The sequence below is a fragment of the Heptranchias perlo genome, chromosome 4 (assembly GCF_035084215.1).
Source record: "Heptranchias perlo isolate sHepPer1 chromosome 4, sHepPer1.hap1, whole genome shotgun sequence".
NCBI lineage: Eukaryota > Metazoa > Chordata > Chondrichthyes > Hexanchiformes > Hexanchidae > Heptranchias > Heptranchias perlo.
In genome coordinates this window covers 28,801,108-28,814,464 of record NC_090328.1, presented here as the reverse complement: position 1 = coordinate 28,814,464, position 13,357 = coordinate 28,801,108, and the positions used below count along the sequence as shown (strand labels likewise).

Sequence of the window (13,357 nt, the reverse complement as noted above, 5' to 3'; positions counted from 1 at the left end):
ACCCCCCCCGCCGCATATCCAAAAATGGTTGAGGCCCAATTTCTCGGCCACCTTGTTTACATGCGTAAATGGGATTTCTACCAAGAAAGTTACAGCAGCAACAACACTGAGGAAATTCCTGGCCCTAACTTACTTTTCTTAGGCTAGATTCAATCCTGGGCGTAAACAACAGGAGTAGCAAAAATAATTCCTTAGGCAACTGTGCCACTAAGCTTTTTAGAACTGAAATGTCTCTTATTTGCATAATTACAATATACTTTCAGATCATTCGTACTGTTATGAAATCCTTTATGTTAAAATCAAAACTGGACGACAGCACACAAATTTTGTACTTGAAACTCGTTTTCTTCAATCAAACCTTGAACTACATCTATCTTTCTTTCTATCCTCTAAAAGTTTTCAGTGTGGCAATCATACTCTAGACTTCACACATTGCACTTCAAATTATCAAAAGTACTTCTTTTGTTTCTGACCAGGAGATGAAAAATTACAATCACCTGGCAATCTGTAAATTTACCTCACTAAACAACAATTAAACTTTGATTGAGTTTAAAACCTCAGGATTTATTTAGACCACTTCCTCATAGGGAGTGCTTGAGCAGTGGTCTGAAGGGGACAGGTCTGTTTAGCAGCCAAACATCACTCTAGATTCCACTCTATAAGCAGCTACTATTAAAAGAATGTTTCAACTATTACAATGGGGTGCCGAATACTAAAGAGTTTGCATACCTCTGTGTGGTATCCTATTTGTGATAGCTATGGGAAACCCATATAAAAAAGTATATGCAGCATGAAAAAATATGCTCACACATTCCAAAATTGGCAAATAATCCATGTTGTCTTTTACAGGAATGGCAAGGAATTTACTATGCAAGGCGGAAAGCAGGAGACAGTATCCAGCAAGATGTAACAGTAACACCTGTGATAGGCCAGGGAGGGTAAGTATCAGAATTTACTACCAGGAAAACAGAAATCACCTAGAGAAACAAAAATAAACAGCAGCTTCTAGATTTAATGTCGCCTGGCATGTACAGGGCAGAGGGCAAGAATGTTCCATTTTTAGCTATCAATGTTCCAATTCTATATAAAAAAAGAACTTTTGTAGAATTACTGATAAACTTGCAGAGGCTTGATACCAAGCCTGTGAACCTACTTTGGGGCCGCTTTTCCTTCATCTAATGGTTAATTTTTAATCTAATAAAAAATGTTGCAGAATATTAACCTCTTTCTTCAGTAAGCTTTAACTTGCTCTTCTCTATGTGCCAAGGACATTGCACTGTGAGCTGGAATATAATAAATGTAATAAGGACGGAAGAATAAGGGTCATTGTATTGAACGTCACTTAGAATCTTCACAATACAACTGATGTAATTAATCTTGCAGCAATATTCAGAATTGTGTTTTGTCTTCATTCAATGTTGTAGTAATGTAATCTTGCGATCAATACCAGTGATTGAGTGTGACACTTTCAATTTTCCTCCATTAAGTGTGAAACAGATTAAAAGCCCATATAAATCCTTAGAGCTAGGTTTATTTGTAAGAGTGGCATGCATCGCAGTGGTGTAAGTGTTTAAGAAAACGATTGTCACTCCTAATGAATGACACTTGAGAGATCTCATTATTAATAGTTCAAAGTTCATCTGAAAAGTATCTATGTGCCAAAGTTTTTAATAGGACTGGTTGATCTCCCACGGGGGGTAGATTTAGACTTTGTGTGATGGTCTAAAACGGGTGAGAGTGAATTGGCAGTCCGTTTTATATGTCTCCCGATTTTTATTTCTATTGACTTCAGCGCCAGTCGCCCGCCTATGCCGGGAGCGAAAAGGCCGTAGCCATTTCGAGGCCCGGACCTCATTTAAATAGAACCAGCGAGCTGCCCGCCCTCAATGGGTGTCCCGATGCAGCTTTCAGGATTCAGTTTGGCGCAATATCGGGCGGCTCGAAGGCTGCCCAGCCGCCAGCAAGGTGAGTCCTTGGGGGCGGGTCATGATTGCGGAGCGGGGAGGGGATCCAGGGGTGGCAGCAGCCCACATTACTTTTTGTGGGACCCGGAGGAGCATGCCTGTACTGTCCTAAAATGGCAATGGACTGCTTCATTATCTGAGGAATTGCCAATGGAGCTGAACACTGTCCAATCATCAGCGAACAGCCCCACTTTTGAACTTATGATGGAGGGTTGGTCATTGATGAAGCAGCTGAAGATGGTTGGGCCTAGGACACTGCCCTGAGGAACTCCTGCAGCAATGTCCTCAGCTCGAAGGCTGCCCAACCACCACATCCATCTTCCTTTGAGCCAGGTATGAACCCAGCCACTGGAGAATTTTCTCTCTGATTCCCATTGACTTCAGTTTTACTAGGACTCCTTCATGCCACACTCACTCGAATACTGCCTTGATACCAAGGGCAGTTATTCTCACCTCACCTCTAGAATTCAGCTCTTCTGTCCATGATGACTCCTTCCATCACTTTGCTGATGATTGAGAGTAGGCTGATGAGGCAGTAATTGGCTGGGATGAATTTGTCCTGCTTTTTGTAGACAGAACCTACCTGGGCAATTTTCTACATTGTCGGGTAGATGCCAGTGTTGTAGCTGTACTGGAACAGTTTGGCTAGAAGCGCAGCTAGTTCAGGAGCACAAATCTTCAGCACTACAGCCAGGATGTTGTTGGAGCCTATAGACTTTGCTGTATCCAGTGCACTCAGCTGTTTCTTGATGTCACGTAGAGTGAATCAAATTGGCTGAAGACTGGCATCTGTGATGGTGGGGACTTCAGGAGGAGGCCGGGAAGGATCATCCACTCAGCACTTCTGGATGAAGATGGTTGCAAATGCTTCAGTCTTGTCTTCTAAGAACATAAGAAAAAGGAGCAGGAGTAGGCCATACGGCCCCTCGAGCCTGCTCCACCATTCAATCAGATCATGGCTGATCTTCGACCTCAACTCCACTTTCCCGTCCGATCCCCATACGAGGACGCCCAAGTCCCTCTGAACGCCAACATTTAATAGTTTCTCACCATTTAAAAAATATTCTGCTTTTCTATTCTTTCTACCGAAGTGAATAACCTCACATTTCCCCACATTATACTCCATCTGCCACCTTCTTGTCCACTCACTTAATCTGTCTACATCCCTTTGCAGATTCTTTGTGTCCTCCTCACAGCTAACTTTCGCACCCAGCTTTCTATCGTCAGCAAACTTGGATACATTACAGTCAGTCCCTTCATCTAAATCATTAATATAGACTGTAAATAGCTGAGGCCCAAGCACCGATCCTTGCAGCACCCCACTAGTTACAGCTTGCCAACCTAAGAATGACCCGTTTATCCCTACTCTCTGTTTTCTGTCCTTTAACCAATCCTCTATCCATGCTAATATATTACCCCCAACCCCATGAGCATGCACATGCTGGTCTAAGAACATAAGAACATAAGAAATAGGAGCAGGAGTAGGCCAATCGGCCCCTCGAGCCTGCTCCGCCATTCAATAAGATCATGGCTGATCTGATCCTAACCTCAAATCTAAAGAACACAAGAAGAAGGAGCAGGACCCGGCCACATAGCCCCTGGGCCCTCTCCGCCACCCACAGGGCATTGACCGATCCGAACTCAGCTTCATGTCCAATTTCCTGCCTGCTCCCCGTAATCCCTAATTCCCTTTACTTCTAGGAAACTGTCTATTTCTGTTTTAAATTTATTTAATGATGTAGCTTCCACAGCTTCCTGGGGCAGTAAATTCCACAGACCTACTACCCTCTGAGTGAAGAAGTTTCTCCTCATCTCAGTTTTGAAATAGCAGCCCCTTATTCTAAGATTATGCCCCCTAGTTCTAGTTTCACCCATCCTTGGGAACATCCTTACTGCATCCACCCGATCAAGCCCCTTCACAATCTTATATATTTCAATAAGATCGCCTCTCATTCTTCTGAACTCCAATGAGTAGAGTCCCAATCTACTCAACCTCTCCTCATATGTCCACCCCCTCATCCCCGGGATTGTACTGTGGAAAACCATAAAGAAATGCCTGACCATATTAACTTTCTAATACACCTAAACTATAAAGAGAGGCCTGACCATGTTAACTTTCTAATATGGTATTAATTTCCTAATACCCTTAAAACCAAAAAAAAGAAGAAATGCATGATGGATAAGTTGACCATGTTAGCTGACCAGCTGAATATAATAGAAAGCTTATGTTTTAGTTCTCACCAAAGACACACAGAAGAGCTATTGTCTGCTTATGAGATAATTGTCTGACTAACAAAAATGAATGACCATATAGCCTTGAGACTAGGTACAGACCCACTGATAAGAAAAACTGTTATTAAGGAAACATACTTTCCCAGACAGTGTTTAAAAAAATCACGAGGCAGTCACGAGGAACCAGAGGGTGGGTTCCCTATTTTGATTGACTAACCACTTGAACTAATAAAGAATGTACATGTACACCCATATTCTATGATAGACAGACATTACTAATTAAACTGTATAAATGTGAACTGTTTTCCTTTGTTCAGTGAAGAGGTTGTTCTGACCATTGTTTAGAACACGTCTTCCTTTGATATCAAGTTTCTTTTAATTAAAATTCTTACTTGTCTGAAAATAAGTGTTTGGAGTTAATGCATTGTATATAATAGGTAATTAAGTTTTCGACAGTACTGCCTCGAGAGCAAGTATGTCTTTTTTGAAGTATGGACACCAAAACTGTGTGCAGTATTCCAGGTGCGGTCTCACCAATACCTTATATAACTGCAGCAATACCTCCCTGTTTTTATATTCTATCCCCCTCGCAATAAAAGCCAACATTTTAGAAAGGATATGATTAAACTAGAAAGAGTGCAGAAAAGATTTACTAGGATGCTACCGGGACTTGATGGTTTGACTTATAGGGAGAGGTTGGATAGACTGAGACTTTTTTCCCTGGAGAGCAGGAGGTTTAGGGGTGATCTTATAGAAGTCTATAAAATAATGAGGGGCATAGATAAGGTAGATAGTCAAAATCTTTTCCCAAAGGTAGGGGAGTCTATAACGAGGGGGCATAGATTTGAGGTGAGAGGGGAGAGATACAAAAGGGTCCAGAGGGGCAATTTTTTCACTCAAAGGGTGGTGAGTGTCTGGAACGAGCTGCCAGAGGCAGTAGTAGAGGCGTGTACAATTTTGTCTTTTAAAAAGCATTCGGACAGTTACATGGGTAAGATGGGTATAGAGGGATATGGGCCAAGTGCAGGCAATTGGGACTAGCTTAGTGGTATAAACTGGGCGACATGGACATGTTGGGCCGAAGGGCCTGTTTCCATGTTGTAAACTTCTATGATTCTATGATTCCATTGGCCTTCTTGATCACCTGCTGCACCTGCATGCTAACTTTTTGATTTTCTTGCACTAGGACCCCCAGATCCCTTTGTACTGCAGTACTTTCCAGTTTCTCGCCATTAAGATAATAACTTGCTCTCTGATTTTTCCTGCCAAAGTGCATAACCTCACATTTTCCAATATTGTATTGCATCTGCCAAATCTCCGCCCACTCACCCAGCCTGTCGATATCCCCTTGTAGGTTTTTTATGTCCTCCTCACTCTCTACTTTCCCTCCCATCTTTGTATCATCTGCAAACTTTGATACGTTACACTCGGTCCCCTCCTCCAAATCGTTAATATAGATTGTAAAGAGTTGGGGACCCATCACCGACCCCTGCGGAACACCACTGGCCACAGGTTGCCAGTCCGAGAATGAACCATTTATCCCAACTCTCTGCTTCCTTGAGGATGGGGATGTTCATGGAGCCTCCTCCTCCCGTTAGTTGCTTAATTGTCCACCACCATTCACAACTGGATGTGGCAGGACTGCAGAGTTTTGACCTGATCCGTTGGTTGTAGGATCACTTTGCTCTGTCTATAGCTTGCAGCTTCCGCTGTTTAGCATGCATGTAGTCCTTTATTAAAACTTCACCAGGTTGAAGCCTCATTTTCAGACACACCTGGTGCTGCTCTTCTACACTCCTCATTGAGCCAGGTTTGATCATCTGAACTTATGATGGAAAATAAGCAAATGTGCATTATTTCAACTCTTTAATTTTCATTTTCTCTGTTAAAGATTCCCACTTGGTAAAAGCTGTTGAAATGGACTGACAGTTTGGACTGGACCAATAATTGGTTATTGTGTTAGTAACACAGTATAGAGCAGAATTTCCAATCAGCAAGCGAGTTAACGGCTGTGTAAAAGTAATGCAGGTGGAACTGTACAGTTTTGAGAAAACTTTGCTGATTGGAAGTTCTGATCTTATATAGTTTAATACAATTGTAAAGATCAAACTATAACTGATAAAGTTTTGACAAACAAATTTTGTGTATCTGTAGAAAGTATAGTCTAGAAATTACACTGCGCAATATTAACATGCAGATGCTTAACATATATTAATAGAGGCATTAAACCAGAAACTTCCATTTAAATAGTGGTTAAAGTATGTTCATATAAACACTTTAAGCATTCCAAAGATTCTTCATTGTTTTGTTCATAATACAAAAGAATGGATTGAAAGTGGCATAATGGCACACAGTAAATTGAAGCATAATGTGCCATGCCATGACAACAGAGGCTCTCCAGATGCTGTTGAAATGCTCTCTCTCCCCTGCCATTCTGCTGTGTTGTTTCTGCGAGTTGTTGGCTCACTTTTATGGTGACTAAAGAGACTGAGGAACAAATAGAAGGATACGAAACCCTGACAATGTAATTGGTGAGGTGGGAATCACATATTCTGGAGCTTGCTCCCTCACTGAATCATTAAAGAATGTCTTAACCATTGACAGTTACATGGGTAAGATGGGTATAGAGGGATATGGGCCAAGTGCAGGCAATTGGGACTAGCTTAGTGGTATAAACTGGGCGACATGGACATGTTGGGCCGAAGGGCCTGTTTCCATGTTGTAACTTCTATGATTCATTGGTGTTTAGTAAACTGAAGAAGCCGCATTACTGACTCCCTGTCAAATGCTTGTGATGTTTCATCTGATTCCTTCAGTAGTGTAATTGTACTTTTTCTATTTTCAATAGGAAAATTAGGCACTTTGTGTCCATTAAGAAATTGTGCAGTGATAACAATAAGCAGGTAAGATATTCAAATACTACATTGGTCATTTTTATTTTCCACTCAAGGGTCTTTTTATGACAGCAGGTGTAGCCTTTGAGATACTGATGAAAGTCATCACAGACTGTAATGAGGTTCTGTTGCTGTTTGTTAACAATAGTTGCAATTTCCATTTTATTAGATTTAAACTTGCTGGCATATCTGTTTATAATTAGATAGCTTTAATTGAGGCTTAAATAGTGAAACGATATTAAGCTCACATTCTCGCCTTACCTAATTACTGCTGTCCCTTTTGAAGCTGTTGCAGTCACTCTTCAATTTCTAAGCAATTAGCTTTAACTAGAGTTTCACCCATGCAACTCTTCATTATACTCACTTGGCTCCACACTTACAATCATTGTACCATAAAACCCTGCTGCTGTGATTGTTATTGTCCATTTAGATCTCTGAGAAATGTACCCTCTTCACCTTCCTGAAGCAATGCAAAAGTTTGGGCAGGATGTGGGGAAAGAGGGCACGAGGGGCAGCAGGAGGATTAGCAGCCAGTTTAGGTCTTCCATTCTTGGGTATCCTGCTCCTAAGAATTAAGATTTTTTTTCTTTTTACTAATTTTCTCTGTTTATTATTCTTCCCTCCCCTCCTCGCCTTAAAACGTTGATTCCTCAGTGGTCTTTGGTTCCACAGATGCCAGCCACTGATACCTCACTTAAGTGACCACTATTCATGTGTCATCATTCATCGTGAGTGCTGGCAGGCTATTCAACTGTGAGGGGTAAAATCCACATTTGTGAACTATTAGGAGAGGTCACTAGACAGCAATCAGGCGTGGGAATCCTGACTGATTTTTTTTCCCCTCTCCCTACCCCAGGAATGCTGGGACCAATAATAGCACCTCTACTACTGCTTGGCTATGATCAAATAAATCAAGCACAGAGTGGCGATCGAAAGATCAAATTTGATTAGGTCAAATTACCTGCTTAAAATAAATACCTTAACTACTCTGTTAAAATAATGCTCGCAGGATTTTGATACTATCCTGTTATAAGAGCACTACAAATAATGAACAGAGCAATTTCAAGCTCTTTGTAATTTGACCCCCCACCCCCTGCCATTTACTTTTCCAGTGAAGTTGAGCTGATTATTTGTACAATTACTTGCCAGCTTGAGGATGTGAAGCTTGTGATGTTCTCATACTTTTGTTGGCTGTGACCCATTCTGGAGAGGAGCAGTTCATGACTAACCATGGCCTATTGACTTTATGTGAATTATACTGAAGTTAAAATGAGAATAAATTGAGATTGAGCGCTTTCCACCTTGAGCATAGCTCCGGTTCTTGGGCAAGTTCATTACTAATCTCTGCTAGAATATGAAAGTAAGCAGATCTCATTAGTTCTACACCCAGTGTATTTCATAGGCAAGGTTTCTTGATGCAGTTACAGCTTATATTTGTTCATGTAAACCATGTCTGTCTGATTAGAGGCAGTTCAGCTTCTGAATCTTTGGTTGACTGTTCATAAACATAGTATATAATCTTTTATTAAATCCATCACACTTTAACTTAAATACTGTTCAGATTAAACAATGACATGCCACAAGGCTAAGACATACTTGAGGGCCTCCGGATGACATTGTAAACAGCATGAGTGGTTTATACAGTCATCTGAGTCGCAAGAATGTTACAGCCTTGAACCCATTTTTGAAAATTGTTTAAATAATATGTACTGTTTATCATTGTTTACCTAGTTAAGACGAACTAGTGTTTAGAATATTGCTGACTCTGTGTCACCATTTGCAGAATGCAGTTCTTCAGCATCTGGCCCTGAGGAGTTTTATTCTCTTCTGATTGAATTTGAACATTCAAGGCTGTGGAGATTCAACGGGGTCAAATTTAACTTTTGGGCGCTGGCCGGCTGCCCATTTAGGCGGCAAAGAGGCCCCCGTGATTTAGAGGCCCCGGCCTCGTTTAAATTTGGCAGGCGAGCTGTGGGGCACCAAACAGATGTCCCAATGCAGCTCGCCAGATTGAGGCCTCAAGTTTCGGGCTAGGATGGCTGCCAGCAAGGTAGGTTATGAAGGGGGGTTCCGCAATCGTAGAGGTTTGGGGGTCACAGGGCCATGGGGTGGAAGCAGCCCATTTTATGTTTGTGGGCCCCTGAGGAGCACTCCTGATCTCCAGGTCCCAAGAAAGTAATTTGACACTTACCTTTGGCTGGCCTCTTCGGTTCCATCGCCCGAAAGGCAAAAGAAAATCTAATATGTCTGAAAAAACTGAGATGAAAAGAAAAACTGTGAATGCTGGAAATCTAAAATTTAAACAGAAAATGCTGGAAATGCACACTAGGTCAGGCAGCATCTGTGGAGAAAGAAACAGTTAATGTTTCAGATCGGTGACTTTTTGTTAGAACTGTCCTGACGAAAGGCTATCGACCTGAAACGTTAACTGTTTCGTTCTCCACAGATCCTGCCTGACTTACTGAGTATTTCTAGTATTTTCTGTTTTTATTTCAAATTTCCAGCATCTGCAGTTTTTTCCTTTGAGAGAGATAAGTTAAATGTTTCTGATGGAGGCTCCCACATAAAACGATAACCTATTTTTCTTTTTAGGATGATGACTGACCTGTTGTGCATTTGCACCATTTTTAGTTTTTGCCCCTTAAAATAGCTACTTATTACTTGCAGGATTTCTTTTTTGAGCTTTATTTTGCTACATTAATACATAATTTTTCCCTTAATATAAGTGTACTTTATCAGTATGTATTTTTTGTGCTAGCTGTCTGTTCAAAGACAAGCAACAAAGTCTTGAATTATATGTTGTTTACCCAAACACTATTACACTTGATTAGGTTTTAAATGATAAAACATGTTGCTTGTGAATATTTGAAGCTTTAAAAGTCAACCAAGCACTGAGAAAATATCGAGACAGGTTTATTTTTGTGGAAGGCTTTCATTATTGGCTACACTTCAGGAATATGTGCTGTCACTGCTATGCTAATCATTCTCCAGGAAATAAATAAATCAAAAATCATTCTTCAAAATGAATCCCCTTTTTGATTGTATTTAGCTCTGACAAGGTTATTTAAAATCACAGGATAGTCAGAGATAAGAAAGACCATTCAGCCCATCTTAACTCATCCATCCAGAATGACCCTACAGTCCCCCATTACAGCATCCACTTGGTTCTTAACTGATTCCAGCCTTTACCTCAACTCCTCTATCTAGAAGTCTGTTCCTCGTGTTGATCATTCTTCGTGTGAAGAAGAATGTCCTGATACAAGATCTAAATTTGCCTTTTACTAGTTTAAGTCTTGGACCATTTTTTTTTCCTTGCAAATTAATTTAAAGTAATTTTCCAGATTTACCTTTTACATAATATTTACAATCTTACATACCTCTATAAAATCACCACTTAGATGCCTCCTTTCAAAGCTGAAGTGCCTGATTTTCTTCAGTCTTACCTCAAAACTCAAACCCTTGACACTGAGAATCCTTGTGACTCTTCTCTACACTGCTTCCAATATTTCAATGTCTCCTTTGCGTCTCGGTGACAAGAACTGGATGCAGTATTCAAGGTGTCAAACTATCCCTCTTTTCCTTGCCAACCTACATTGGTGTTTCTGCTGTCTTTCCAGAGTTTCCACAGTTCCTCTGCTGAGGTTACAGCAGACGATCAGGAGAATTCCCACGGAAATTCAAACCTTTTGAATCTACTTCAGCTTTGCACCAATCCTTTTTAAATTTCGCCTGACTGTGGACTCTTTTTAAAATCTTACTCTGCCTTTTTACACTACCTGGTTTTAGCTGAAGCTTCACATCACTGTGAGGTTCTAGAAGAGCGCAGTTGTCCCATTTGTTTTTATTCAGTTACTATATTCACAGCTGCCAATGGAGTCAGTGATATCCTAAATCTTTCTTTGGCTAACATTGAATTTTTCATCATCTGTATGCCCCGATGCTTGCAGATGTTTTCAAAAGTTTGCAGGAATCCACTCAAGCAACATACCGGTTGACCAGAAGTCGGTTAACTGTGACATCATTGATGAACTGTACTGGAGCTAATGGGGTGAATGTGGAATATAACAAAAGAGCTCATAAAGCACAATAGGGTAAAATTGTATTGTGTGATATTAGTGTACAAATGCTTAATGTCTTTATATGAAATTCCTTTGGTCACCATTTTAACTGTTAAAATAGAAGACAAAGGGATTTCATATGAACACGTTAGCTATTCACATACTAATTTGTGTGATTTCCCCCAACTGGTGTATAAGTCACACCCGTGTGTATCTCGGTCCCTTACTTTACAATTGGCATTTCAGTAAAAAATTCCTTATATTAAATTGGTGGACAAATTATCAACTTATATTTAGAAGATATAAAAACATGTGTGAAGGTGTGATTTATGAATCATAGAAGTTTACAACACGGAAACAGGCCCTTTGGCCCAACATGTCCATGTTGCCCAGTTTATACCACTAAGCTAGTCCCAATTGCCTGCACTTGGCCCATATCCCTCTATACCCATCTTACCCATGTAACTGTCCAATTGCTTTTTAAAAGACAAAATTGTACCCGCCTCCACTACTGCCTCTGGCAGCTCGTTCCAGACACTCACCACCCTTTGAGTGAAAAAATTGCCCCTCTGGACCCTTTTGTATCTCTCTCCTCTCACCTTAAATCTATGCCCCCTCGTTATAGACTCCCCTACCTTTGGGAAAAGATTTTGACTATCCACCTTATCTATGCCCCTCATTATTTTATAGACTTCTATAAGATCACCCCTAAACCTCCTACTCTCCAGGGAAAAAAGTCTCAGTCTATCCAACCTCTCCCTATAAGTCAAACCATCAAGTCCCGGTAGCATCCTAGTAAATCTTTTCTGCACTCTTTCTAGTTTAATAATATCCTTTCTATTTGATTTTGCAGCATATGCTGCTTAATAAGTTCCAAAACCTCAATCATGTAAATGATGTTCATTTCTTTTACCTTGGGCTTTTGATTGATTGTATTTCTCCTATTAGATCTACAATGTGCAGAGTGATGACAAATATACAGAAGAAAATTCTCAATCAGGTGAGACAAATCAAACTTTTTTTTGGTTTTATAAGTGCTGGAGTTTGGTCACTTCAGATATCTAAATTCCTGAATTTCAACCATCTGCAGATTCCAGCACGATGCAGTCTGCCCAGACTACCGCCAAATCTTTTGTGTGAATTTATCACTTAGCACCTTTTCCAATATTTTTCCCATAAGGCATTGCTTTCCTGTGTATGTCCAAAAGCGTAACAAAGAAAGGAATAGAGCCAATCAAATTCCTAGGATATATTTTTTTAAATAATGAAAAAATATAATCTGCCAAATGAATCCCAGACATTCCCCATTCCTTCTGGTTTTTACCTGCTTTTCACTCCCCTTACTGATTTTTTCCTTCCCTTTACCCTTCCTGTTTTCACCTGCTTGCTGTCTGCTTTCCTTACCTCTTTCTGGTCTTTGCCCACTTCCTATTCTCCTTCCACGCCCTTGTTTTATTCTGGGTCGCTCTCCAGGGATGGGTGCAGCAGAAAGATATCGCTTAAGGTTGTTCGTTTAAACACAGGTGGTTATCCCTATTTAAGGAGCCGGGCAAGACCTTTGTGGCTTCAAGGAAAAAATTGTACAAGAAGAGTTTGATATTTTTCTCAAAATGAGCTGCTACATCAGCAAAAGTAATTAGTTATTTCCTACTGTTATAGAAGTAAGACTTTGTCAATTAAAATTAATAGATAGAAAACCAAAGGGCGCCATCACTCTATATGTGCTCCTGGCATACACCGGGTGTGCAGAGGTGGAATTGTACCCCTATATTCCTCATAATTCGAAATAACACAAAAACTAGCATTTAACATATCAGCAGATAAGCTCTGGACACAGAGAGAAGAGTTACAGTCACCTGACTTTAACTCACCTCTTGCTGTCGGACTGCTATTCACAATCATCAGAAGCCGCATCTGCAAAATAATAAACTTTTCCACCAAGACGGCAGCCAGCCATAATAGCCAGTAACAAGAAATAAGAGGCGATCACAGCTAGCTGATTAAGGCCCTTCCTTTCCATGGGAAAAGTAATCGGCTTGAGGATCACCAGTGAGGAGTGAGGTAGGCTTTGCTTTGACTTATCCTGAGAGTTAGGAAATATTGCCCCAAAGAGGAGCTGGGATTAAATTCTACTTTAAATTAATTCAGGGAGTATCAAGAACTTTTATTTGTAAACATAGTAATTAAATCCTAATATATGTTAAATGCA

The 13,357-nt window shown here is 40.5% G+C and overlaps 1 protein-coding gene across 1 annotated transcript in view; it reads left to right on the top strand.

Moving 5' to 3' along the window:
- Positions 1–13,357, top strand: part of pde8b (phosphodiesterase 8B) — a 190,736-nt gene that overhangs the window by 138,650 nt on the left and 38,729 nt on the right. Inside the window, exons 9-11 of the mRNA XM_067982683.1 lie at positions 850–938; positions 7,045–7,099; positions 12,097–12,148. Of these exons, the coding sequence (XP_067838784.1) occupies positions 850–938; positions 7,045–7,099; positions 12,097–12,148 (196 nt within the window). The remainder of the gene's footprint in view (positions 1–849; positions 939–7,044; positions 7,100–12,096; positions 12,149–13,357) is intronic.